At 39.0% G+C, this 20,804-nt stretch overlaps 3 protein-coding genes across 14 annotated transcripts; 1 reads left to right on the top strand and 2 right to left on the bottom strand.

Annotated features, from left to right (window-relative positions):
* Window positions 1-1,136: 1,136 nt before the first annotated feature.
* On the bottom strand, window positions 1,137-5,721 carry LOC114713586 (serine/arginine-rich splicing factor RSZ22). Of its 5 annotated transcripts, XR_003737390.1 has the most exons (7): window positions 5,621-5,721; window positions 5,244-5,357; window positions 4,831-4,919; window positions 3,861-4,083; window positions 3,339-3,449; window positions 2,610-2,840; window positions 1,137-2,523 (listed from the first exon to the last, which is right to left on the bottom strand). XR_003737390.1 is itself a non-coding variant. In XM_028898287.1 (6 exons), the coding sequence occupies exons 2-6, from the start codon at window positions 5,330-5,332 to the stop codon at window positions 2,804-2,806; spliced, it is 549 nt and encodes a 182-aa protein (XP_028754120.1). In that variant the 5' UTR covers window positions 5,333-5,357; window positions 5,621-5,721; the 3' UTR covers window positions 1,183-2,803. The 5 variants fall into 5 exon arrangements, 4 of the variants coding, with proteins under 4 accessions (XP_028754120.1, XP_028754242.1, XP_028754297.1 ...); XM_028898287.1 differs by having other exon boundaries at window positions 1,183-2,840; XM_028898409.1 differs by having other exon boundaries at window positions 1,183-2,840; window positions 5,244-5,354.
* A 1,048-nt stretch (window positions 5,722-6,769) lies between these two features.
* LOC114713177 (trifunctional UDP-glucose 4,6-dehydratase/UDP-4-keto-6-deoxy-D-glucose 3,5-epimerase/UDP-4-keto-L-rhamnose-reductase RHM1-like) lies at window positions 6,770-8,988 on the top strand. Its single transcript, XM_028897804.1, has 2 exons — window positions 6,770-8,308; window positions 8,545-8,988. The coding sequence occupies exons 1-2, from the start codon at window positions 6,770-6,772 to the stop codon at window positions 8,986-8,988; spliced, it is 1,983 nt and encodes a 660-aa protein (XP_028753637.1).
* A 670-nt stretch (window positions 8,989-9,658) lies between these two features.
* On the bottom strand, window positions 9,659-20,318 carry LOC114712732 (early endosome antigen 1). 8 transcript variants are annotated; one of them, XR_003737283.1, is made up of 10 exons: window positions 20,107-20,312; window positions 19,603-19,736; window positions 18,543-19,167; window positions 13,378-18,392; window positions 11,912-12,773; window positions 11,127-11,809; window positions 10,741-10,882; window positions 10,563-10,650; window positions 10,222-10,462; window positions 9,659-10,116 (listed from the first exon to the last, which is right to left on the bottom strand). XR_003737283.1 is itself a non-coding variant. In XM_028897412.1 (9 exons), exons 2-9 carry the CDS (start codon window positions 19,651-19,653, stop codon window positions 10,360-10,362), a joined length of 7,566 nt encoding a protein of 2,521 aa, XP_028753245.1. In that variant the 5' UTR covers window positions 19,654-19,736; window positions 20,107-20,313; the 3' UTR covers window positions 9,659-10,359. The 8 variants fall into 8 exon arrangements, 6 of the variants coding, with proteins under 6 accessions (XP_028753245.1, XP_028753137.1, XP_028753306.1 ...); XM_028897412.1 differs by having other exon boundaries at window positions 9,659-10,462; window positions 11,912-12,770; window positions 20,107-20,313; XM_028897304.1 differs by having other exon boundaries at window positions 9,659-10,462.
* Window positions 20,319-20,804: the final 486 nt, after the last annotated feature.

Below are 20,804 nucleotides of genomic sequence, written 5' to 3'. Positions count from 1 at the left end.
CGAATAACATACTTTTCACCGTAAAAGGTAGGAGTAGATTATCCAAAGTGAACTCACTGTGCTTTAAAAATAAAATTAATTGATTTCAATTACTTAGTGCCTTGACGTTCAACTTTTAATTATGTTCGGTCTTTCCTACTACACTCATTGTTCTTCAAGGACTAACATGAAGGTGAAACGGAAGAAAGAAGTCAAAGGAAAAAAATTACATTTAGAGATTGGAGGAGTCAGACTTTGTACAATTTGACATTGGTAATTAGCAACAATTTTCGGGTACTTTAGTGAAAAATTTGTAAAAATTTGAATGATATGTTAAGAGTGGAGGTGAAAATTTGCCAGACGTCAACGTTCGTAACGAAACAAATGCAGAATCAAGGAAGGAAAAGTGGAAGCGAATTTCAGGAGCGAGAGAGTATAATAAGTTGACTGATTCCTGAATGAATCTTTTGGACGTCGTCTTATCTTTTATAAATTAAAAAACAATACAACTTAACGTCCGTATCAATCAACGCCCTCAGACGCTCCAGCAGCTGTACAACATACGCACAGATTCCACTGATCCCGAGTGAAAAAAGTGAAGAAAAGAAGAAAGGAAGAATTCCCATTTTATAGTACATAATACATGTCGCCATTACCGATTTCTTGCGATTATGAGCACTAAATTACAATACATTAGAAGTTTGAATTCCAAACAACTAAAAAGCAACTACAAATTCATCGCTGCTTGTGAGTTGCGACGCACACGTCGAGAGAGAAGAATTCATTCAACATAAAAGATTGTCAAATTTCCTCCAAAATCCCTCCAGCCCCTTCCCTTTTGCTTTCTTACTCGATTTAACTTCATTTCCTTCCCAATATCAATTCAATGACACATACAACTTCCGCTCATAGTTGCGAACCTTAAGTTTGATTTAAGTTTATGCTTAAAAGCCAACTGCTGGCAACGTTTAGACCTCCAAACAAACGGTCCTCTCACAAAATACGCTACGATAAACATAACATTTCTATTCTACGCTCAAAAGACTCTTGTTAATCGATACTTTCACTTATTGCTTTCTACTTTCATACCTGAGCGGCACCAAATAAGGAGCCGAGTTCACGATTTCTACATTTTCAAATCGATGTTTTCAGCTGAATGTACCAACGACAATTTTTTTTAAAACAGAATAAATACAAGAATGCTTTGACGTAAAAGGAAACATGCATTAATGAATGAATGAGACAACTACAAAATACCCGTACATGAAAGTAGATGACTCCCTGTACAAAAACGACGGGTGTAGAAAAACACAATAAAAACCAAAATGTGGATAAAATAAATAAATAAAGAGCAACCCATTCCACTTGGTAGAAAAATGGGTTTTAACTTGAAGCATTGCGTCCGTGCAAGAGACGGGGTATGCCGATGTGTCATATGTAGGCCGCATGGCAGTAAAATCTGAGACGAAAGCAAAGCGTGTGATTCGGACCAACAACGTTCACGGCCATCATCGTCCATCAGATAAAATCTATCATATTCTGCCCCCCGCAGAGTTTGAGCTAATTTGCTTTTGCTCAATGTTTGACAAATAACTAATGCAGGTCCAAGCAGATATCACAGTTTGAACACGTATTCTCTGCCAGGTGATTTGAAATTCCATCCACGGCAGACACGACTCAACATATTCCTACCCCAAGACAGCACGCGAAACAAGACAAGACAACAAAGCATGATATCTTAATCTAACCTACACGTGAGGCCTGCCCTGCACTGTTAAGTTATTTTGCTAAACGATTTAGATCTAATAAAAAGTTGAGGAAAAAAAGGGAAAGAAAGAGCTTAGTGCAGTCACGGGAAGCTTTCCAGAAATAATGACATGATCAACAAAAATTAGGTTTCTATGACATTGAAATCCAAGACCACGTGCAAAGTCTCAAGGTTCAATGAACTGTGTAAGGTAAATTTAAAACCTATTGAAGTTAAGCCGTCTGCAAACTAAGGATGTTCATTTCCATGAAAATGGGGACAAGTTGCAGCAAACAAACTACTCCACCCCGAAATGATTTGGGAAGAAGACATGCTGACACCCCCCGGCAATGAAAAGGTTGAGTTATTTAAAGTCTTTTAAATTGAAAGAATGGGGGTAGGGTCATGCTAAATGCATCAAAAAATTAATGTTGTTAGGCCCGCATCTCTTATCCATGTCAAGAAATCCCCCTTAATCTAAATCTTCATAATCTAGATTTCAATGTCATGCGTCAAGGGGAAAAAAAACCCACAAGCCCAACTTCTGTAGAACAGATTGAATACCTGCCACTGCCAGAAGCATTTGATGCAGGACGTCAACCCCTTTAAAGTTAATAAAAAGAAATGCCAATAGAGTTTGAGGTGCGCAAATCACAAGTGAGGAGACTCAAACAGAAGCACGTAGCCGGATGAGACCCAAAACTATTCAAAATTGAAGATCCCAGAGAAGGGCAGCCAGGAACGATATCCCAGGGAATGCAGAAGCACAAAACCAATGAAGCAGTACCAGAAGATACCTCAAAACAAAACAAAAGCATGAATTTTAGCAAGATCTCAAACTCTTAGCAATGCGATAGCAACTACCATGAATATACTCTATTACCTGTTATGGAACTACATGCGTCCTGCACAGAATAAAGAACACAAGCTGGGAAATCAAGAAAGTAACTAGTCCAATCCAAGAGTAGGATGTTCAGGGCGTTGCCCATCTAAACAGACTTGAACTGCAGTGCAAGCACACTAGTTTAACAAAATTTCAACATCCACTTGAAAAACACAGTTGCCAACTCTTTTAAATCAACTTCTGCTTCGACGCCGATCCCTTGCGCCATTTCTGCATATTATTAAGCATCATATTATCAGTATGAAATGTAAAATGATGACCGTGATTACAGACATGATGTCAGCATACATTATTTTTTTAAAAAAAAAAAAACACAGATGGTCAGAGGCATTCCACCATACGAATGCTTGTAACCACTTTAATAGAAAAAAGAAAACCCACAAAATTATGAGCATATTTGTTTTCAACACCTCCCAGTCTTAGAGAGCAGTAAAGTAAGGTAACGTCAAGCATGGATAGGGAGAACACGCAAGATCAAAAATTAAAAATTCATTAATAAGAATGAAATGAAACAATAAAAAACAAGAATTAATCAATAATCATGTCAAAGAATAAGCCGCGTTAAATGTTTCAATAATAACAAATCTGTTCACTGTACAAATTAGCATTCACCTAATTAGAAACTGGCAGTAAAAATATCAATGCTCCTCCAACAAAACTGTACCTAATTTGAAGCAGGAAATTAAGTTCAAAGAAACAAAAACTCACCCATTAGCATATGGTGGCTCCTCACGCCCACGATAAGGAGGTGACCTGCTATAGCTGCGTCCACGAGGCGATAAACTGCGGCGCCTAGGAGACCGACGAGGACTATAACTCCTGCTTCATATAAATGAATAATGCCAAAACACTCAAGAGATTAGAAATCTGCAAATTTGGGGAAAAAGATACTAACCCAAACAGTAACTATGAAGCCAACTTCCAACTCAGGAAGACGACACCAATGATCCCAAGTCATATAGAGAAACAAAAATTGAAAACTAGCAAGATTGAACTGTCAGAACTATCGACATCATCAATACTTTTATAATTTTTGAACGTTTATCACAATCATCAAGTCACATACATATGAGCCCCATTAAAATCATGGAAACTAGAGTTAAACAATAAAACAGGCACAGGGAGCTCACATAAGAACATGGCAAGAATCCGTAATCAAATGAAAAAATAACACCACATCGTGCTTGCCTGCACAAGTGCACAATTGAAAGCCTGAGATAGCAATCTAACCTTCGCCCATAACTTGGGCTCCTACGAAATCGTGGGGGACTGCGGCTGCGGCTGCGGCGTCTTCCTGAACCACCACGCATGCGACATTCACGAGCAAAATGACCAGGCTCACCACACTCATAACACTTCAAATCAGAACCGCCAGAACGACCACGACCACCTCCACGCCCACCACCTCCACCTCTGGAATTGTGGGAAAGCTCCACCCTCCAACCATTCTTACCTACTCATGGAAACAACAATGAAAATGCTAAACAAAAAATAAATACAGCAACCCAAATACATAACCATTTATTCAGGTGAAAGAAAACAAATAACAATACCTTCTAAATTATAAGACTATAGGTCAATTCCAGCAGAAAAATATGATATGCATAACACTTTCCAGCATGCGGATTAAAAATAAGGTGGAAACAGGTGGCATTGGTAAAATGAACACAGATATCACTCACATGGCCCATGTGTATATAAATCTATTAGAGCTCAACTTGCTCATAGGAATATACATTTAACACAGGCAGCACTCACATGAGCCATAGATTAATTGCAGTAGCATACATCTCAAAAAAACAAAGGCATTGTGTAACAGAGGTGTAGCTTTGCCATAACCCTCCAAATCAGTGCAATTCCTCAGTTCACATTCTCATTTCCCTTCACATACAGTCAATCTCTACAAAGCAGCAGTCTTTGATGAAGACTGGCGGAAAAACCACTACTGCAGGCCTGCTTGCAGAAGAGAATTGCAAGGCAGAAGTACAAGAAAGAGAGCATCTGCTAGCACGTGGGCCTATAGCTTCCTCATAGGAGAAAGAAGACTTAAATAGGAAGTCGAGGGAAACCTTTCTACATATCAACCAGAAAAGGGGCCAAACAATAATAAATTAGCAAGTAAAATGAACAGAATATTAACAGAAATTTGCAGAACAGATTTAGAAAGCATCGCAGTTTTTTTAAATCCTCTCGAACGTACCATCCAATTCCCGAATAGCATCCTGTGCATCTCTGCGGTCATCAAAGTCAATAAAAGCATAACCAGGTGGCCTCCTTGCAACCCACACACTGCACAAACAAAATTCATGGCGCGAGTTTATTATAAAAACGAATATAACTGTATTCCAGAAACAACTCATTGTCATGAAACTTGGTTAAAAAAAAATTAATATTGAAAAAAAAGTTAAAAAGCATGCCGACTACAGAGCAAAATGATATCAATTCATGACCCAATGCGTTTGATTCAAATGATATAAGGTTCACATCTTCGATGAGACAGTACCATTCAATGTAGAACTTTGTCAGCACAGCCAGTGATATGGTAAAAATTTACCTACTCAGTCTAAATTACGAAACACGAATTGCAAGATCACGAATTGACGGTCAAGCTACCTTCGTATGACTCCAAATACACGGAATTCATCTTCAAGGTCTCTCTCCGTAACTCTTGAATCCAAGTTACCAACATAAACGCGAGACATGACTTCGGCCTTTCAGAAGAACCTGCTGCAACACACAGACAACACGAATTAAACAAACCGACAGAAATCATGCAAATCTCGCAGCAGAAAGTCAAAAACTTCACTTTCTCTTAAAGGAAAAAAATGAATATGTTCAAAGCAAAAATGAGCCCAGGCTCTAATTCCAGGTGAAGAAAAAAATAGACCCTGACTTAGTAAACAGAATTGAGAACAAATACATGCGCTTAAATGGCTTCTGGGAAGGTCGCAAGACACAAAACCTGAATAGTAGAGAAGCGAGATCTAAACCTGAAGCGATGTGATGGAGAACCAACGAAAAACCCTAACCTCGGCCGCCTCACTCTCCTGTTTGCCCTAGGATTAATATCCAAGGCAATTACAAAGGCAGGAGAAAAATATCGCAATCCCGCCCGTGTCACTATATATATATATATATAAATTGCGCTTTCGATTTAAAAGACTTCAATACAAAATATCCCCCATCGCCGTCTCGTCGTTAACCGGAGACGACCGTAATAACTAATAACCCGATTTTTTTTTTCCGAAAGAAGTTGTGTATTTTAATAATTTAATTAATTATTATATACGTATGTATACACAAAAGGAGATAAAATGAATTTAAAAAAAAAAACTTTCTGAATAGTTACAATTTGATTTTTATTTCTAATTACGAAATGTAGACTTCTGCTCCCTTTGTTCAATACTTCAATCCATAAGGCTGAAGTTGGCCATCCTCGTTACTCTCATTCTGACCACTTGAAAGGTACAATTATTAATTTCCTTAGATATAATGTTATGCTTCATAATAAGATTCTAGATTTGGAGGGTATTTTAATTAAATAATTAATATCCACCAAGACAGATCGTATGTATATCTACAGCGTAGTTTAAGAAAGATATGTTTGACTGCGTTAAGGTCTCTATGGCCAAAAATGAATGCGAAAGTGGAAGGTTTGTGTGCGATGTAATTTGTTGAAACTGAAAGGAGGTCAAAAGTGTGTTGGGAAAGACATCATCGGGAAAGTAGGATCATGAGAGGTAAAGGGAACCTTAAACCAGAGTTAAATTAAGGTTTAGAAAAATGGTCGGATCATAGTCCACGTGTTTATAGAGCAATCGCCGTGTTCTGACATGAGAGAGTCACTCCCACCAACATCGTTCAATATCCATCCCTCCTCTCCCCCTCTTCCATTTTTCCTTCTCTTCCATTCTCATTTTCATTTCCCCATTCATTTCCCAACCATCACTCCGTTTTCTTATCTTCCCCCATCACAACAAGGCAAACCGACGCAAAAGGATATATATTAAGTTGTCACAATGTCATTCTGAATTGCCACATTCACATCAATCTTGTCTCTTTTTTGTTCTTGTTCTTCTTCTGATAGATATACTCACCCACATTGCAAATATAGCGAATCATAGAATAAGGACACAGATATGTCTGCCGAACCAGGACCATATGAACCAAAGAATATCCTCATAACTGGAGCGGCTGGTTTCATAGCCTGTCATGTCACGGCCAGGCTAATCCAAAAGTACCCCTCGTACAACATCATAGCTCTTGATAAGTTAGATTATTGCTCTACTTTCAAGAATCTCAGGTCATGTTCTACATCACCAAACTTCAAATTCATCAAGGCTGACATAGCCAGTGTTGATATTGTGAATTACCTAATTATCAAAGAGAAAATAGACACTGTCATGCACTTTGCTGCTCAAACCCATGTGGATAATTCGTTTGGGAACTCCATGGATTTCACTTACAATAACATATACGGCACCCATGTGCTTCTTGAGGCCTGCAGGGTTACCAACTGCATAAGAAGGTTCATCCATGTCAGTACTGATGAAGTTTATGGTGAGACTGGCTTGGACACCGACATTGGCAATCACGAGGCGTCCAGGCTTCTTCCCACCAATCCATACTCAGCAACAAAAGCAGGAGCAGAAATGCTGCTAAAAGCTTATCATAGGTCTTATGGTCTTCCTGTTATAACAACTAGGGGCAATAATGTGTATGGTCCCAAACAGTACCCTGAAAAGCTTATCCCAAAATTCATTCTTTTGGCCATGAAAGGTGAGAAATTGCCAATCCATGGGAATGGATCAAATGTGAGGAGCTATCTCTATTGTGAGGATGTTGCAGAAGCATTTGATGTCATACTTCACAAAGGAGTGATTGGACATGTTTATAATATAGGTACTAAAAAGGAAAGGAGTGTGCTAGATATTGCAGAGGAGATATGCAAGTTCTTTCAACTGAATCCTCAACAAGTCATAGAGCATGTTAGAGACAGGCCTTTCAATGACAAGAGATACTTTCTGGATGATCAAAAGCTCAAGAAGTTAGGGTGGGAGGAGAAAACTTCTTGGGAGGAAGGAATTAAGATGACCATAGATTGGTACCAAAAAAACCCCGATTGGTGGGGTGATGTGTCTGCTGCTTTGAACCCACATCCGCGTTTCTCTGCAATCAATCTCTCTGATGAACCAGCATGGTCCTTCCAATATGGATTTGCAAGACTGGCAAGGTCATACACTGACATTACTCGCAATTCAGACGTGAAATTCCTGATATATGGCAAGACTGGTTGGATAGGGGGTTTATTAGGAAAGCTTTGTAATGAAGAGAGAATAGCTTGGGAATATGGAAGTGGAAGACTGGAAGATAGAACAACACTTTTAGACGATATAAGAAGAGTAACGCCTACCCATGTGCTAAGTGCAGCAGGAGTCACTGGCAGACCAAATGTTGATTGGTGTGAATCACATAAAGTTGAAACGATAAGGACTAATGTGGTGGGCACTATAACTTTGGCTGATGTTTGCAAGGAACAGGGTTTATATTTGATGAACTTTGCAACTGGCTGCATATTTGAGTATGATGAGAAGCATCCTCTAGGATCAGGCATTGGCTTCAAGGAGGAGGACAAGCCAAATTTTACTGGTTCCTACTATTCAAAAACCAAGGCTATGGTAATGTTTCAGAAACTATCATTTCTTGTTTTTCACACCATGATTGATTTTAATTTTGATATGGTTTAAAAACAGGCCTCTTCCTCTTCTTCTTCCTTTTTTTTTTTTTGTGTCTTTTCGACAAACACCAAAACCACACTTTTGCGTAGAGGGTTTTTGTTTTCTCTGCTAACCCACCATGCATATTTTCTATAGCAATGTCATTGACATCCAAGAACATGCCAAAACACATGCAGGTAGAAGATCTCCTAAAAAATTATGAGAATGTGTGCACACTCAGAGTTAGAATGCCAATATCATCAGATCTTAGCAACCCAAGAAACTTTATCACAAAGATTACTCGCTACAGGAAGGTGGTGAACATACCAAATAGTATGACGGTGCTAGATGAGCTTCTACCCATAGCAATTAGGATGGCCCAGAAGAACTTACGAGGAATATGGAACTTCACCAACCCAGGAGTGATAAGTCATAATCAAATATTAGAATTGTACAGAGATTACATAGATCCCCAGTTTAAATGGGAAAATTTTACTTTGGAGGAACAGGCAAAGGTGATAGTTGCTCCCAGGAGTAACAACGAAATGGACGCATCAAAGCTCAAGCAGGAATTCCCGGGTCTATTGCCCATCAAAGATTCCATTATGAAGTATGTTTTTGAGCCCAACAAGAAAACATGAACAGCTTTTCAACTTTTCATGTAACCTTTGTATCTAAACATCTATCTGTAAGCAATGTAAAAATTCGAATGTAGGACAAGTCGTACTTCGCTTTTTTACTTCTTTTCCCCTTTTTAATCCATATGTAGTCTCTTTTTTTTTCCTTTTGGGAATATGATGGGTTAATAACACTTACCAATCTCCTGTAGCTTAATGGTCATAGCTATACAAGATATATCTTTAGTATTTTTTGGCCATATGTTGTCATCTCCTCAACATTGTCAATCCCCTTAACAAAGCCTCTTCGGATGTAACTGGGTTACCAGCATGCACTGACAGAATTTATGCAAGTAAGGTTCAAGTTATTAATCTAGAGGAGCTTCGTCCATTCACTACCTTATATGAAGATTCAGATTCGGCAATCTTAATGGGAAAAATATCAGAATAGAACAATTAGCTCTCCGCTGAACGACAATGTCAAAAGGAATGTTGTGATTTTTACAGTTTAAAATAACCTATGCCTTCATTTACTTCGCCTCAATATATAACGTTTGCCGTTTGGCTAGCTCATATTTTTGCCGTAGGATTAAAAACAAAATCCGTTATTGCTATCTTCATCCCACATTTTGCTTTCTTCAGAACTTTTTAAAGAATGCAAGGTAAACCGGAAAGAATCGAAAACGAACTGCTCTAACACTGGACAACATGCATTATGGTCATCCGAGTTATGTTCCAAATAGTCATAGAGGGAACATTTACTTAAGGATCTGGGCATCAGTGGTCATAAAGGCCTATGTAACTTATAGCGCCACCAGTATAAATGATTCATGATCAATAGATTTAAACATCCGTAATGAAGCTATGATTGATATGATAATACAAAAAGAATGGGCAACTTTGAAATTTCTTACGGCTCAGTAGATGGAAAGACGCCAAAAATCAAAGATCCAAAGAACAAAAGAATCGCGACTTCCTAAACCTATCTCATCAGACAATCTGCTATCAGTACGTCCCATGAGTCCATGATTTCTCTGTGGAACATGGGCTACGCTCCCAAAATCTCATCATTGTGATTTAATCAAAGGTGAAATGCTTCAGACTCTTCGCAGATTGCCCCAGATTCGCCTTTTCTTCCATGTTGTCTGCAGTCTGCACAATTTCCAGCATCTGTATCTTCATTCATTCATAACAAGTATTTTGTAGATAATTGTCTGACAACCACAACCCGAAGAAGAAAAGAAAAAAGATGCTTACATCTAATTCCTATCCATCCTGCCCCCCCGGGGGGAATCAAATATATCCAATGTTAAAAGAGAGGCACCAAAAAAACTTGGCCAATCAATTATAAATCCAGTACTTGACTGAGCATCAGCTAAATTAGGGATTCTCCTTTTAAACCACAAAAAAGGCAAGGAGTGTGTGCATTATAGCCCAGTAAATCATAATTCCAAGTCGCAAAGCAGGCTGTCTCATTAGAGCTCGATCACATGATACCCTGCAAAAATGTGAAAGTAAGATAAACACTAAGCCCTTCGCTTTTAGTAAAGGAAAACTTTTCATCGAAGTAATACGAAGAGGAGGAAGAGCAAGCCTACCACAAGCCATCAATCATGTCAGTCAAAGGTCTGGTAAATCTTGGGAGCGGGACAATTTTTGATGAAGTGAGAGGCTTAAATCCATGTACTGTGCCACAAAATGGAAACCGGAAAAGTTAACAAGAAACTAAATTCTGTCTTTCAAAAAAAAAAAAAAAGTCGAGTAGTGCAGAATTACCTTTGTCCTCTTCATCATCCTCCATCCTACTAGTACTAGCACGGTCTACATCTACAGCAATGGCAACATGATCATTATTACCCTTGCGCAAACTGCGAACTTGAGGGGTTACAGATGTCCCTGATGCCGTCCACTTGTTGATCTGCTTAAATAGTCAAAACAAATCAAACCTTCATGCATGAGACAAGAAGACAGTAACTTTATATTACTTGATGTTAACAAATCTCATCACTTCCTTTTCATCACCACCCAAACGCATACTTTATTATTTAACCAGAGTGAAATGGTGTATTAAGCTACCTATGTGATAGTGGTACATAAATGGGCATATATTCCTTTTCCACAAGCAAAACCAGATATATGCAAGGACAAGATTTTTGTCTCACCACAGGTTCAACTTCCACAATTTCTGATCTTGTGATAGCTTGCTCTCCAGACTCTTCCACACCATCAAGCAAATTTAGTCGTGATTCTTTCTCGTGCAAAGACTTCTGCAGAGCTTCAGCTTTGTGTGTCAATTCTTCTACCTTTCTACTTTCTACGTTCAACATTGCATCCTTACTATCTGCAACTGCCCTTAAATTCTTAATTTCTGATAACAAAGAGATAAGCTTCTTATGAAGTACCTCTTTGTATTCATCAGCTTGAGTATTACCGTTCACTTCAGGAAGCATATCATGCATCCCATCTTGAGAGACCATCATGTCAACCCACATCAAGAACTCAAGGATCTCATCTGAGCTTCTCTTGTTGCCATTTTGTGACGCAAGAAGATCATTGGTACATCTTGTAACCTCTTGCCTTAAGAAAGAAATCTCAGAATCCCGCTCTTGTAGTTGGGATTGCAAATTTTCAACCTCCGCAAGTAGGCTTGAAGACAGGTGGTGAAGCTCATCAAACTTACTTACGGTGATGGAAAGCTTTTTGGTAACCTTACCATTAGAAGCTTCAAGATTCTCGATTTCCATATTCTTGTGTTGAATAACCTTTTCAAGTTCCTGAATCTTTTTCGTCAATTCTTCCATCTGCATCTCTTCCTCATCCAGAGCTTGTGTTAGTGCCTCAATTTCTGCATTAAATCATGATTTCCAAATAAGTACAATCACATATCAAACATAAATACAATACAGGTTTACTATATTAAAAACACAAGTAATCAGACAAAACTCGCCTTGGTCTTTGCCAGACAACAAATCCAGCTGACATCTAATTTTCTCCTCTAATTCACCAGTTGTTACTAGCCTATCCTGCAGAGCATTCACCTTCTGCTCCAGTATCTTCCTTTCAGCCTCAATCTCATCAATCTGTTTGACTAAATTTTGCTCTTGCATCTTTGAAGATTGAAGTTCTTGAAAGTAATTGTTTGCAGTACCTTCGGCAGCCTTAATCTGATTTACAAGGTCCATGCAGATCCTGTCCCTTTGAACATCCTTCTCCTGAAGTTCTCTCTGCAAATTTGTTATGGCAGCCTTCATTTCCTTCTGGTTAGCATCTAGGAATTTAGTTCTTATGCTAGCAACCTCATTTGCAGCCAACAGCAACCTATCTGCTAGAGTCTTGATATATTCCCCAGATACTAAACGAGCCACACCACTAGAAGGGTCTATTCCGTCCTCAAACGTTGTTGATTGAAAATTAATCCCAAGATCAGAAGATGCTGACTCATTAGCAAGCAGATCAGCTTTTCCATATTCAATTACAGCAATCGAATTGGCACATGCTTGATAAAGGTGGGCTATATTCTCACGTAAAACAATAAGTTCCCCATCTTTTTCACTAATTTCTTTCTTCATGGCTTCACAGGACTCTCTTTGGGATATCATATCCCTTTGAATGCTCACCAGTATTTCAGATAATGTTTTGCCCTGTTCCTGTGCCAAACTCAAGTGCGTGTGTATACTTTCCTTAATAGAACCAAGCCCTGTCAATAACTTTTGCAGTTGAAGCCCAAGAAGACGAGAATTTTCCGTTAGGTTATTATCATCAACATGGTCAATCATCTCTGACCAAGGATCCTCAGACACAAAGCTCTTCTGAAGAAGAAAAACAATTAATTAAATAGGATGAAAGAATAAGTAATATGCGTAATAACAATGAGGTATTGAATTATCTCATTTCGGGGATATAATGACGTGAAAAACCAGATTCCCCGCATTATGAAGAAAAACTTAAGTTAGCAACATAATAAAAATCCCAATGAAGAAACAGGTGATCAAAAGTAATCAATATGTACAGAATCAGTAAATCCTGAAGCGAACTATTAGCCAAAAGAAAAAAAATATATATATATATATATATATATATCTAGTACTCAGTTTGTTGTGCCTTGAAAAGTCGGCATTAATTTACAACAAACATATATGAACAGTATCAGTAAATCCTGATGCGAACTATCAGTGCAAAAAAAAAAAAAATCCTCTAGCCCTCAGTTTGTTATGCCTTGAATAGTTGGCGTTAATTTCCAACAAACGTATGTTCAAAACATATTTGAATAGCACAGGTTATGGCATTTTTTATTTCTCGTCCTCATACCAGATGAAAGACATTTGATGTAGATTAAAGCCGAAAGGCAAAACATCAAAGCAAGAAAGAGCAAACGAAAAATTGACTAAATAAACATCAACATAGTAAAAATACCTGATCATCAGATGACCTTCCTAAAATGCTGTCATGTCCTCTAGTAACAGATAAATCAACGACAGGGGCAGCATTTTTGGCTTTCATGCATGACTCAAGACCAACCTTTAGACTTCGGAAAGATTCCAAATCCACAAAAAAAGCGTTGGCCATTAACTTGCCAGTGTCACTGAAGCCTTTGTGAAGTTGGTTCAAGCTAGATTTTAAGCCCATGATCTCAGCAAAATGGCTATTGCTTTCCTCCATGTGCAAAGTTGATAACTTTTCAAGATGAGAAATTGCTTCCAGTTTGTCGGCTTCAGTTAAATCCCTTTCCTTTCTGATATCAACAAGTTCACCAGTAGCTTTTGCAAGCTCCTCCTGGTAGGCATCATTCCTCTCTTGAACTTCATTCAACTCAGCCAGGAGAAGCTCTGCTGCTCTTTTAGATTTCATGGACTCTTGCTCTAGAGAAGCCACAGTAGCATGCAAACCAGAGCATAGCTTCCCAATCGATTCCAGTTTGCTTACTGGATCACTTCTCTTGGATGCAGTTTCAGGTTCAAGAGCTCCTAGCCTATCTGCAAAACTGGACAAATGTTTGAACTTCTCTACAAACTCTGCAAGTGCATGTTCCCAGTTGTTGTTCTCAGATTTCAAGTGCTCTATCTCATTAGTCATCTCTTCAATTGTTTGCTTCAGACCATCTCGTTGTTGAACCAGCATCTTCCCTTTCCTGACAGCGACATTTAACTTCTCTCTAACAGAAGCCGACTTCTGTTCCTCCTGATCAAGCTGCTGCTGCAACTGCTCAGCTCTTTTAGTTAAAGCTTCAACTTCACCAGATAAAGCTATTTGGTTGTCCAAATACCTATCTCTCTCCTCCTTCACATGCATCAATTCATGAAAAGCCGCTTCCAGATCTTTCTTCAAACTATCAATAGCTGTCTCTCCCTTATCATCAATATCTTGGCCTCTTCCCTGGTTAAGAGCAGCATTAGCTTCTTGTGTATGTTGTCCATCATGTGAATCCTTATATGCTGGTTTTGTTGCCGAGAGAGTTGTATAATTCTCTAAGAGCTTTCTTAACAGTACTTCTAATGAATCAATACTCTCCTTGCCAGAAACCAAATATTCTGTTTCAAATTCCTGTAAGGCATCACCGACTAAATCTTGCAATTCTTTGATCCTGCCCTCCATGGTGAGCATTTGCTCTTCAATGGCAGATTTCTGCTTCAATTTCTCCTCCAAGCCAGTTACCTCAGCAGACAGCCTATCATTCCCAAGTTCAGCTTCCCTTGCCTGCAATGATAGTTTCTCACATTCATGCTCCAGTGACTCCAATCTGTCAGAAAGATGCTTCCTCTCAGACGTAACAACTCTGAGATCTGCCTGGAGAGCAGACACTCTCCTTTGAGATTCTTCAAGATCAGTATTTAGCAATCCACAATAGCTGTCATATTGTTCAATCTTGAGCTGAAGAGAATCTCTATAATGATTAGCCTCAACAAGTGCTCTTCCTAACCACTCAATCCTATCAACTGTCTCCATAGACCGCAAATGTGAAGGCATATCAATTCTGTCTACAAGCTCTTCCCAGCTCTGCACTAGTCTATTTCTTTCCATTAATGACTGCTCCAGCATTTCATTTTGTTCAGCCAGTACATAGAACTTGCTCTGTAACTCCTCAAAGTTTTTCCTTAAATCTTCCCCTGTATCAGATTGTTGCTGAACATCTTTCCAGGCATCCGTGACATCAAAGCCAGCACCAGGGAATGAACCTCCTTCAGCTGAAATCTTCTGATCTGAATCATTCATAGGCAACGAGTTTCCAGCAGCCGACCTAGCCAACCAATCAATCTTCTCAATAAGGTCCCTTGAATGAAACTGCTCTGGCAGATCTAGGTCTTCCAAAATCTCTTCTATCCTCTGAAGTAATGAATCTTTATGAAGAAATGACTCTCTTAAGGCATTGGCTGAATTGCGTATGTATGAAAGCTCAGATTCCAGAGCCTCCACACGTTCACCAGCCTCTGCATAGGTCTTAAGTTTAGCTTCAACCTCATGAATTATAGTATCTTTCAGCCGTAACTCCTGCAAGCATCTCTCCAATTCACTGGATGTTTCAGCCAAGGATTGTTTCAGGCCATCCCGCTGCACAACCAAACCTTTGCCCTTGCTAACAGCTATGCTAAGTTTCTCCCTTGTGGAGGAGACCCGTTGTTCTGCTTGCTCAAGTTCTCTACTCTTTGCATTCAATTCGGAACATACAGCAACATGGGTTTCCTCAGCCTGACGTAAGCTTTCCCTCAAAATAAGTATTTCATTTTCATGCTCAGCACAAAGGGTTTCTAGATAACGCATCTTTTCCTGCATATCCGATAATTCCATCACCTTAACTCCGTAGCCTTCTTTAGCTATGTGCTCCTGGAGCTCAGCTTCTCTAGTTTTCTGGACAAGAGTAGTTACTAACGATTCTAAACATGAGAGAGGTGCTTTGTTCATTTTGATCTTCATCTCGTCCACCTCCAACACGCCTTCAACTTCATCAACTAACTTACCAACAACATCTAAATCAAGACACTTCATGTTCAGTTCCTCCATTTCCTTTTCCTTGTGCATCAAATCTGACTTAATCTCCCTCGTGATAGACTCAAGTTCCAACCTCCTATTCAGTATGTCCCCAAGAGATTTAATGACGGTCTCAAAGATGCTATAGTTCAGTAGATCAGGCAATGGCTCACCTTGTACATCTATCTTATCTTCATCTGTAGACCCACAGTGCTCATGGACAAGCTTCCCCAGGTCATGGTATATTTTATTCAATATAACAACAGCCAATTCATTCTTCCCATGAACCTCATTACACCTTGTATTCATTTCTTCAAACGAAGTACTCAATGTTCCTTGTTCTGCATAAGCAGTTTCAAGCTTCTTCCGAAGATCTGCAATCACTTCTGCTGCTGCATTAACAGAAACTGCAAACCGATGATTGATGTCAGTGCTACCGTAACTGCCAGCAGCGGTAGTTGAGGAAAAATCTTCTCCCACTGCTCCATCCAGCTTCGCAGCTATTTCAACAATCTCAGCCACGGTAGTATTCCAGCCTTGTTCAAGTAGCGTTGCCCTCTCTGTCACCTCCTTCAGCAAATTTTCCAGCTGACTACCAACAACAGAGGCCATGTGATTTGAAATTTGTTGCATGTCATGTAAATCACTGCGCAATTGACTAATTTTCAACTGGCTATTTCCAAGCTCCGCACAAACTATAGTGTTTTTGGTTTCGCGAGAGAGGTTTTCTTCCTTTAGAGCTCTGCACAATTCCTCAAGATCATTTTTCTTTTCTTGAACATCACCCAGACGTTGCATTGCAGCTTCATATTGAACTGCAAATTCAATGTTGGATGCTTCCAAATCTGAACAATGTTGTTGCAATGCTTCGGCTTGGTATTTGTCACCAATTTCTTCTATTTTAGCCTTGCATGCATCCAAACTGCTATTAAGAATGGTATTTTCTTCGGTAAGTTGTTCAAGATGCGCTGTGGCTTCTTTAAGATCAACTTCAAATCTCATCCTTTCCCCCTTTTCTGCAGATAATTGATCTTGAACAGAAGCAATCAGAGATAAGAGTACATGAGCCTCAAGAACAGCAGATTGTTTGTCCTCTTCAAGCTTCTTTTGTTGATCAGATAATAATTCCAGGCTTCCGGTTAAGTTTGAAATCTCTAATTGTAGACTTGCCACTAAATCTTTACTTTCAACAGATTCTGCTGACAGCTTGCCAATCTCATGGGCTGGATGCTCAGCTTCCATTTCAGTCTTATTGCTATCCTCAGTCACCGAAGACAACCTTGCACTTAGGTAAGAATTTTCAGTTCTTAATTCTTCAGCTGAACCCTTTAGGTCAGCCAATTCTGTTGACAGCTTTTTACTTTCAAAAAGGTGAAACTCCTTTTCCTCCTCAAGTTTATTTTTCTCTCCAATCATCAAAGAAAGCGTTTCACTCATGACGTTGTTTTCTGTCTGCAAAGCTGTGACCAAGCCTATACAGTCAGTTAGCTCTGTGGACAGATCCAGTGAATCCCTTTGTGACAATTCAAAATTATTCTCCAACTCAACGACTCTGGCAGAAAATGCTTCAGCCTTTGCTTGGGCAGACTTGAATTGGCTCTGCAGTTCCACATTCTTGCTGACAACATCATGTAATTCAATCTGGCAATTAGCAAGCTCTTCTACAAGGCGATGATTCTTGTCATTGATTTCACTATGTGAAGCTCGGAGGTCAGATAGTTCATTAATCAACAGACAACGATGACTATCAGACTCCTGTTGAAGCTCCAGCTGTTCTGTCATTTGCAGATTGAGTATATCATTCTTTAGGTTTGCCAGAAACAATTCTTCTTTGACTCTCTCAAATGATTCTAGAAAGGCAAAATCTTGTAAAACTAGAACACTGGCTACAGGATCTCCATGAGAAACAGTTCTTCTAGACTTGACTAAACAGTGATACTCTTCTTCACTAAGCCCATTTATAATTTCCGTCAGCTGAACGAGGTTGATTGAGTTCACATCAGAAATAGGAGAGATGCCCAGTGTTCTGTCTGCGTTTCCTTCATGAGCTCCTACTGACAATTCATGAATTTTATCCACAGGTGCAGATCCAACAAAAGCATGCCATTGGTTAAGCTCCTCCTGAAGTCCCTTGTTCTCCCCCTCTTCATGAATCAAACCAGGAAATACCTGTCCCTCCAGGTTATTCAAAACCTTTCCTGCCGTTGCATCTTCGTAGCCCTTAGTAGAAGCTGAAAAATTGTCTGACATGATGTCCTTAACAGAAGATTCTTCAACTGCCTTGCCTACTTGGTCTGCTCCATAAGATTCATCCTCACTCCCACTCTGCCCTAGAGCAATCCCGGAAAGAACCTGAGCATTCTCACTGACTTCAGACAAGGGAGTCTTCTCATGACCATCAATTTCAGCAGCACAGCTTTGAAAAGAATTGTTTGCCTCAGAACCATCAGCATCCTGCATTGTCCCTAGCAAGCAACAAATGAGATCATAATTAAACACAAAATACACAACAGTTTTCCCAGCCAAATCTGATAGAATAACATCATCCAGAATTAAAAAGACAGAAAGTTGTGGCCTTGAATAAAATGAAGAGAGAGGTAAGAGAAGAGCACAACCTACATCTGTTACCTGATCTTCCCTCGTTAGAGTCAAGGATGTACTCAAAATTTTCTCAGGTAAAAGCAAACACTCTTCCCTCTCCTCATCCTGTCTTTCTAATCTAGTAGCACCATCCGCTGCAGCTGCAACTGAAGCAGGTGAGGACAAATCAACAGTTGCAGTAGAGATATGATCGTCCATTACTCCACCTTCAAAATTAACCTCCCCCATTTCCGTACCAGCATCCTGAGCATTTCCCCCCTCATTTTGGACTGACATCTGAGAATCAGCTTCAGCTACTACCTGATTCTGAAGTTCTAACTCAACAATAGAAGCCAATTCTGCTTTGATATTTGCCTCATATGCGACATCCACTGATGATGAATCAACAGGTGGAACATTAAACTCAGGAGTTGATGAATTTGCCAAAGACTGCAACCCCGATGATTCTGTGACACTCAAATTACAAGCAGTGGCAGTCTCAACCTCCTCATCAACAGTATGAGACGATGCCATTGGCATAGGAGCGCTAGTTGCAGCATCGGTTTCAGACTCTAGATGCTCAGGTTTGCCAGATTTTTTTGAAGATTTTCCAGCATTATTACTGCCTTTACCATCCTTCTTTTGACGGAATTGTTGAAGCTGATAACAAAAAAATAATAATTAAAATCATGAACCTTTATAGCTAAAGCTTATCGGTCTAATTATTTAAATAGGAAGAGAGAACAGATACCAACTAGATAATTTCATATCCACTTTTTTTTGGGGGGTGGGGGTATAAATATTCCAGTTTCCAGGCAAAAATAATGATGCTAATAACAATAATTGAAGCGATGAAATTCAATGGTCATCGTTGTTTCCTTGAGTGTAATGATATTCCAATCCCTACGGAACAACAGTCTAAACCCCTTTATATTCAGTGACATAATTAACTCAATTGCTGCGCTGCCATCATGCAAGCAAACTTCGGCGGTGACCACTCAACGTATTGAAATGGAAGAGAAGCAGTTCCCTATTGCTATGTCCATATTTATAATTGAAAATTGTGATTAAACGAGATAGCCAATATAGAGATACCCTTTTTCTCCCGGCTGCAAGCAGATCGGTGCGACTCTTGTTTTTGTCCATCCGACCCGCTTGGCTCTCGCTTCCTGCTGTGACGGCGACAGTCACCACAAGCAAAACCCAGCTCCCATTTAAATCCCCTTATTCTGCAGCCAGAAGGGAATAAAACACGATGACGTTAAGACTGTCAACAAGGTGATCAGAGTTCAAAACTGCCCCGCGTTATCTTCATAAATCATGGAAACTAGCTCTTCCGCACAAGATAAGACGTTGCACAGCCCTTTGTAACAGAATATTCGGACAACTGCAAAAGGCCCTGAATTCTAGATTTAAATTTATATTGCCAAAACTCACCAGCAACCAAACGAGGCATAGCCAACTAATTTTGAAATATCAGCAGAGAGACACCACCAGAGAACCCGCAAATCAAGAATTAAACTTCGAAATTATTTGATTAACTAGACAAACAAGAGATCAGTATTCAAAGGTGGATACTGGGACGAAAAGAATCAGCACCTCGATTAGGGATTGGCAACAAGGTGTCCCTTGCTAATTTGTTAATAAGCGTGATGTCGCCTCGAATTCGATGCAGTGTGAATACGGATTCAGATAAATTTGTGTTTAACTATGAACTAGATGGCGCAGCCCTCTGCCACGGCGTTTGATTCTGTGCGTGTTTGAGATCTTACGGGCGACTGACCTCTTTCCTGCCGGTGAAACTGTGCTTTCTCTGGTCCGTAATTTTTTCAACTTTTTTGGTGCGAAACCGGGACTTTCATTCTGCGATTGGGCAGTTTAAGTTTTTTCAAAGAAATGTCCCGAGAAAACGTTTCCATTAAAAATAAATTAGGCAAGCACGTGAATATTGCTCATATATTATAAGAAAAGCATGAAATAAAAATATAACCTACTTAGTATAAAAGTAACTTGATTTTCAATTTGATCCTAAATATAAAATTCAATTCATTTTATTACTTATATTTATTTATTTTTTAATATAGTTTTTGTAAGTTTTAATGATACCATCACGTAATAATTCTAGTTAATAGTATTTTTAAAAAAATAACATCTATTTATTATAAATAATTAATTTAAATAATTTTTAATCTAATTAAATTAATCAATTAGTTTTTATATTAAAACTACATGTAGTAATTTTTATTATCTTGAATGATGAGTGTTATTTGAAGCAACAATTTTTTAATTTAGGTTTA

This window comes from Neltuma alba, unplaced genomic scaffold (genome assembly GCF_004799145.2).
Source record: "Neltuma alba isolate B1F8T4 unplaced genomic scaffold, ASM479914v2 tig00000275_pilon, whole genome shotgun sequence".
NCBI lineage: Eukaryota > Viridiplantae > Streptophyta > Magnoliopsida > Fabales > Fabaceae > Neltuma > Neltuma alba.
Note: the sequence above shows the minus strand (reverse complement) of the source record. Positions and strands in the feature narration are given on the sequence as shown.

Bases quoted from the DNA above. Each gene is read 5' to 3' on its own strand.
- LOC114713177 (XM_028897804.1), top strand. From the start codon at position 6,770: ATGTCTGCCGAACCAGGACCATATGAACCAAAGAATATCCTCATAACT. The intron at 8,309-8,544 runs GTAATGTTTCAG...AAACACATGCAG, and splicing joins ATTCAAAAACCAAGGCTATG to GTAGAAGATCTCCTAAAAAA.
- LOC114712732 (XM_028897304.1), bottom strand. From the start codon at position 19,653: ATGGACAAAAACAAGAGTCGCACCGATCTGCTTGCAGCCGGGAGAAAA. The intron at 10,883-11,126 runs GTGAGACAAAAA...CTATTTAAGCAG, and splicing joins TTGTGGAAGTTGAACCTGTG to ATCAACAAGTGGACGGCATC. The intron at 10,463-10,562 runs GTAGGCTTGCTC...ACATTTTTGCAG, and splicing joins GACATGATTGATGGCTTGTG to GGTATCATGTGATCGAGCTC.
- LOC114713586 (XM_028898287.1), bottom strand. From the start codon at position 5,332: ATGTCTCGCGTTTATGTTGGTAACTTGGATTCAAGAGTTACGGAGAGA. The intron at 4,920-5,243 runs GTAGCTTGACCG...TTGTTTGTGCAG, and splicing joins GTATTTGGAGTCATACGAAG to TGTGTGGGTTGCAAGGAGGC. The intron at 2,841-3,338 runs GTGAGTTTTTGT...AATAATATGCAG, and splicing joins GAGCCACCATATGCTAATGG to AAATGGCGCAAGGGATCGGC.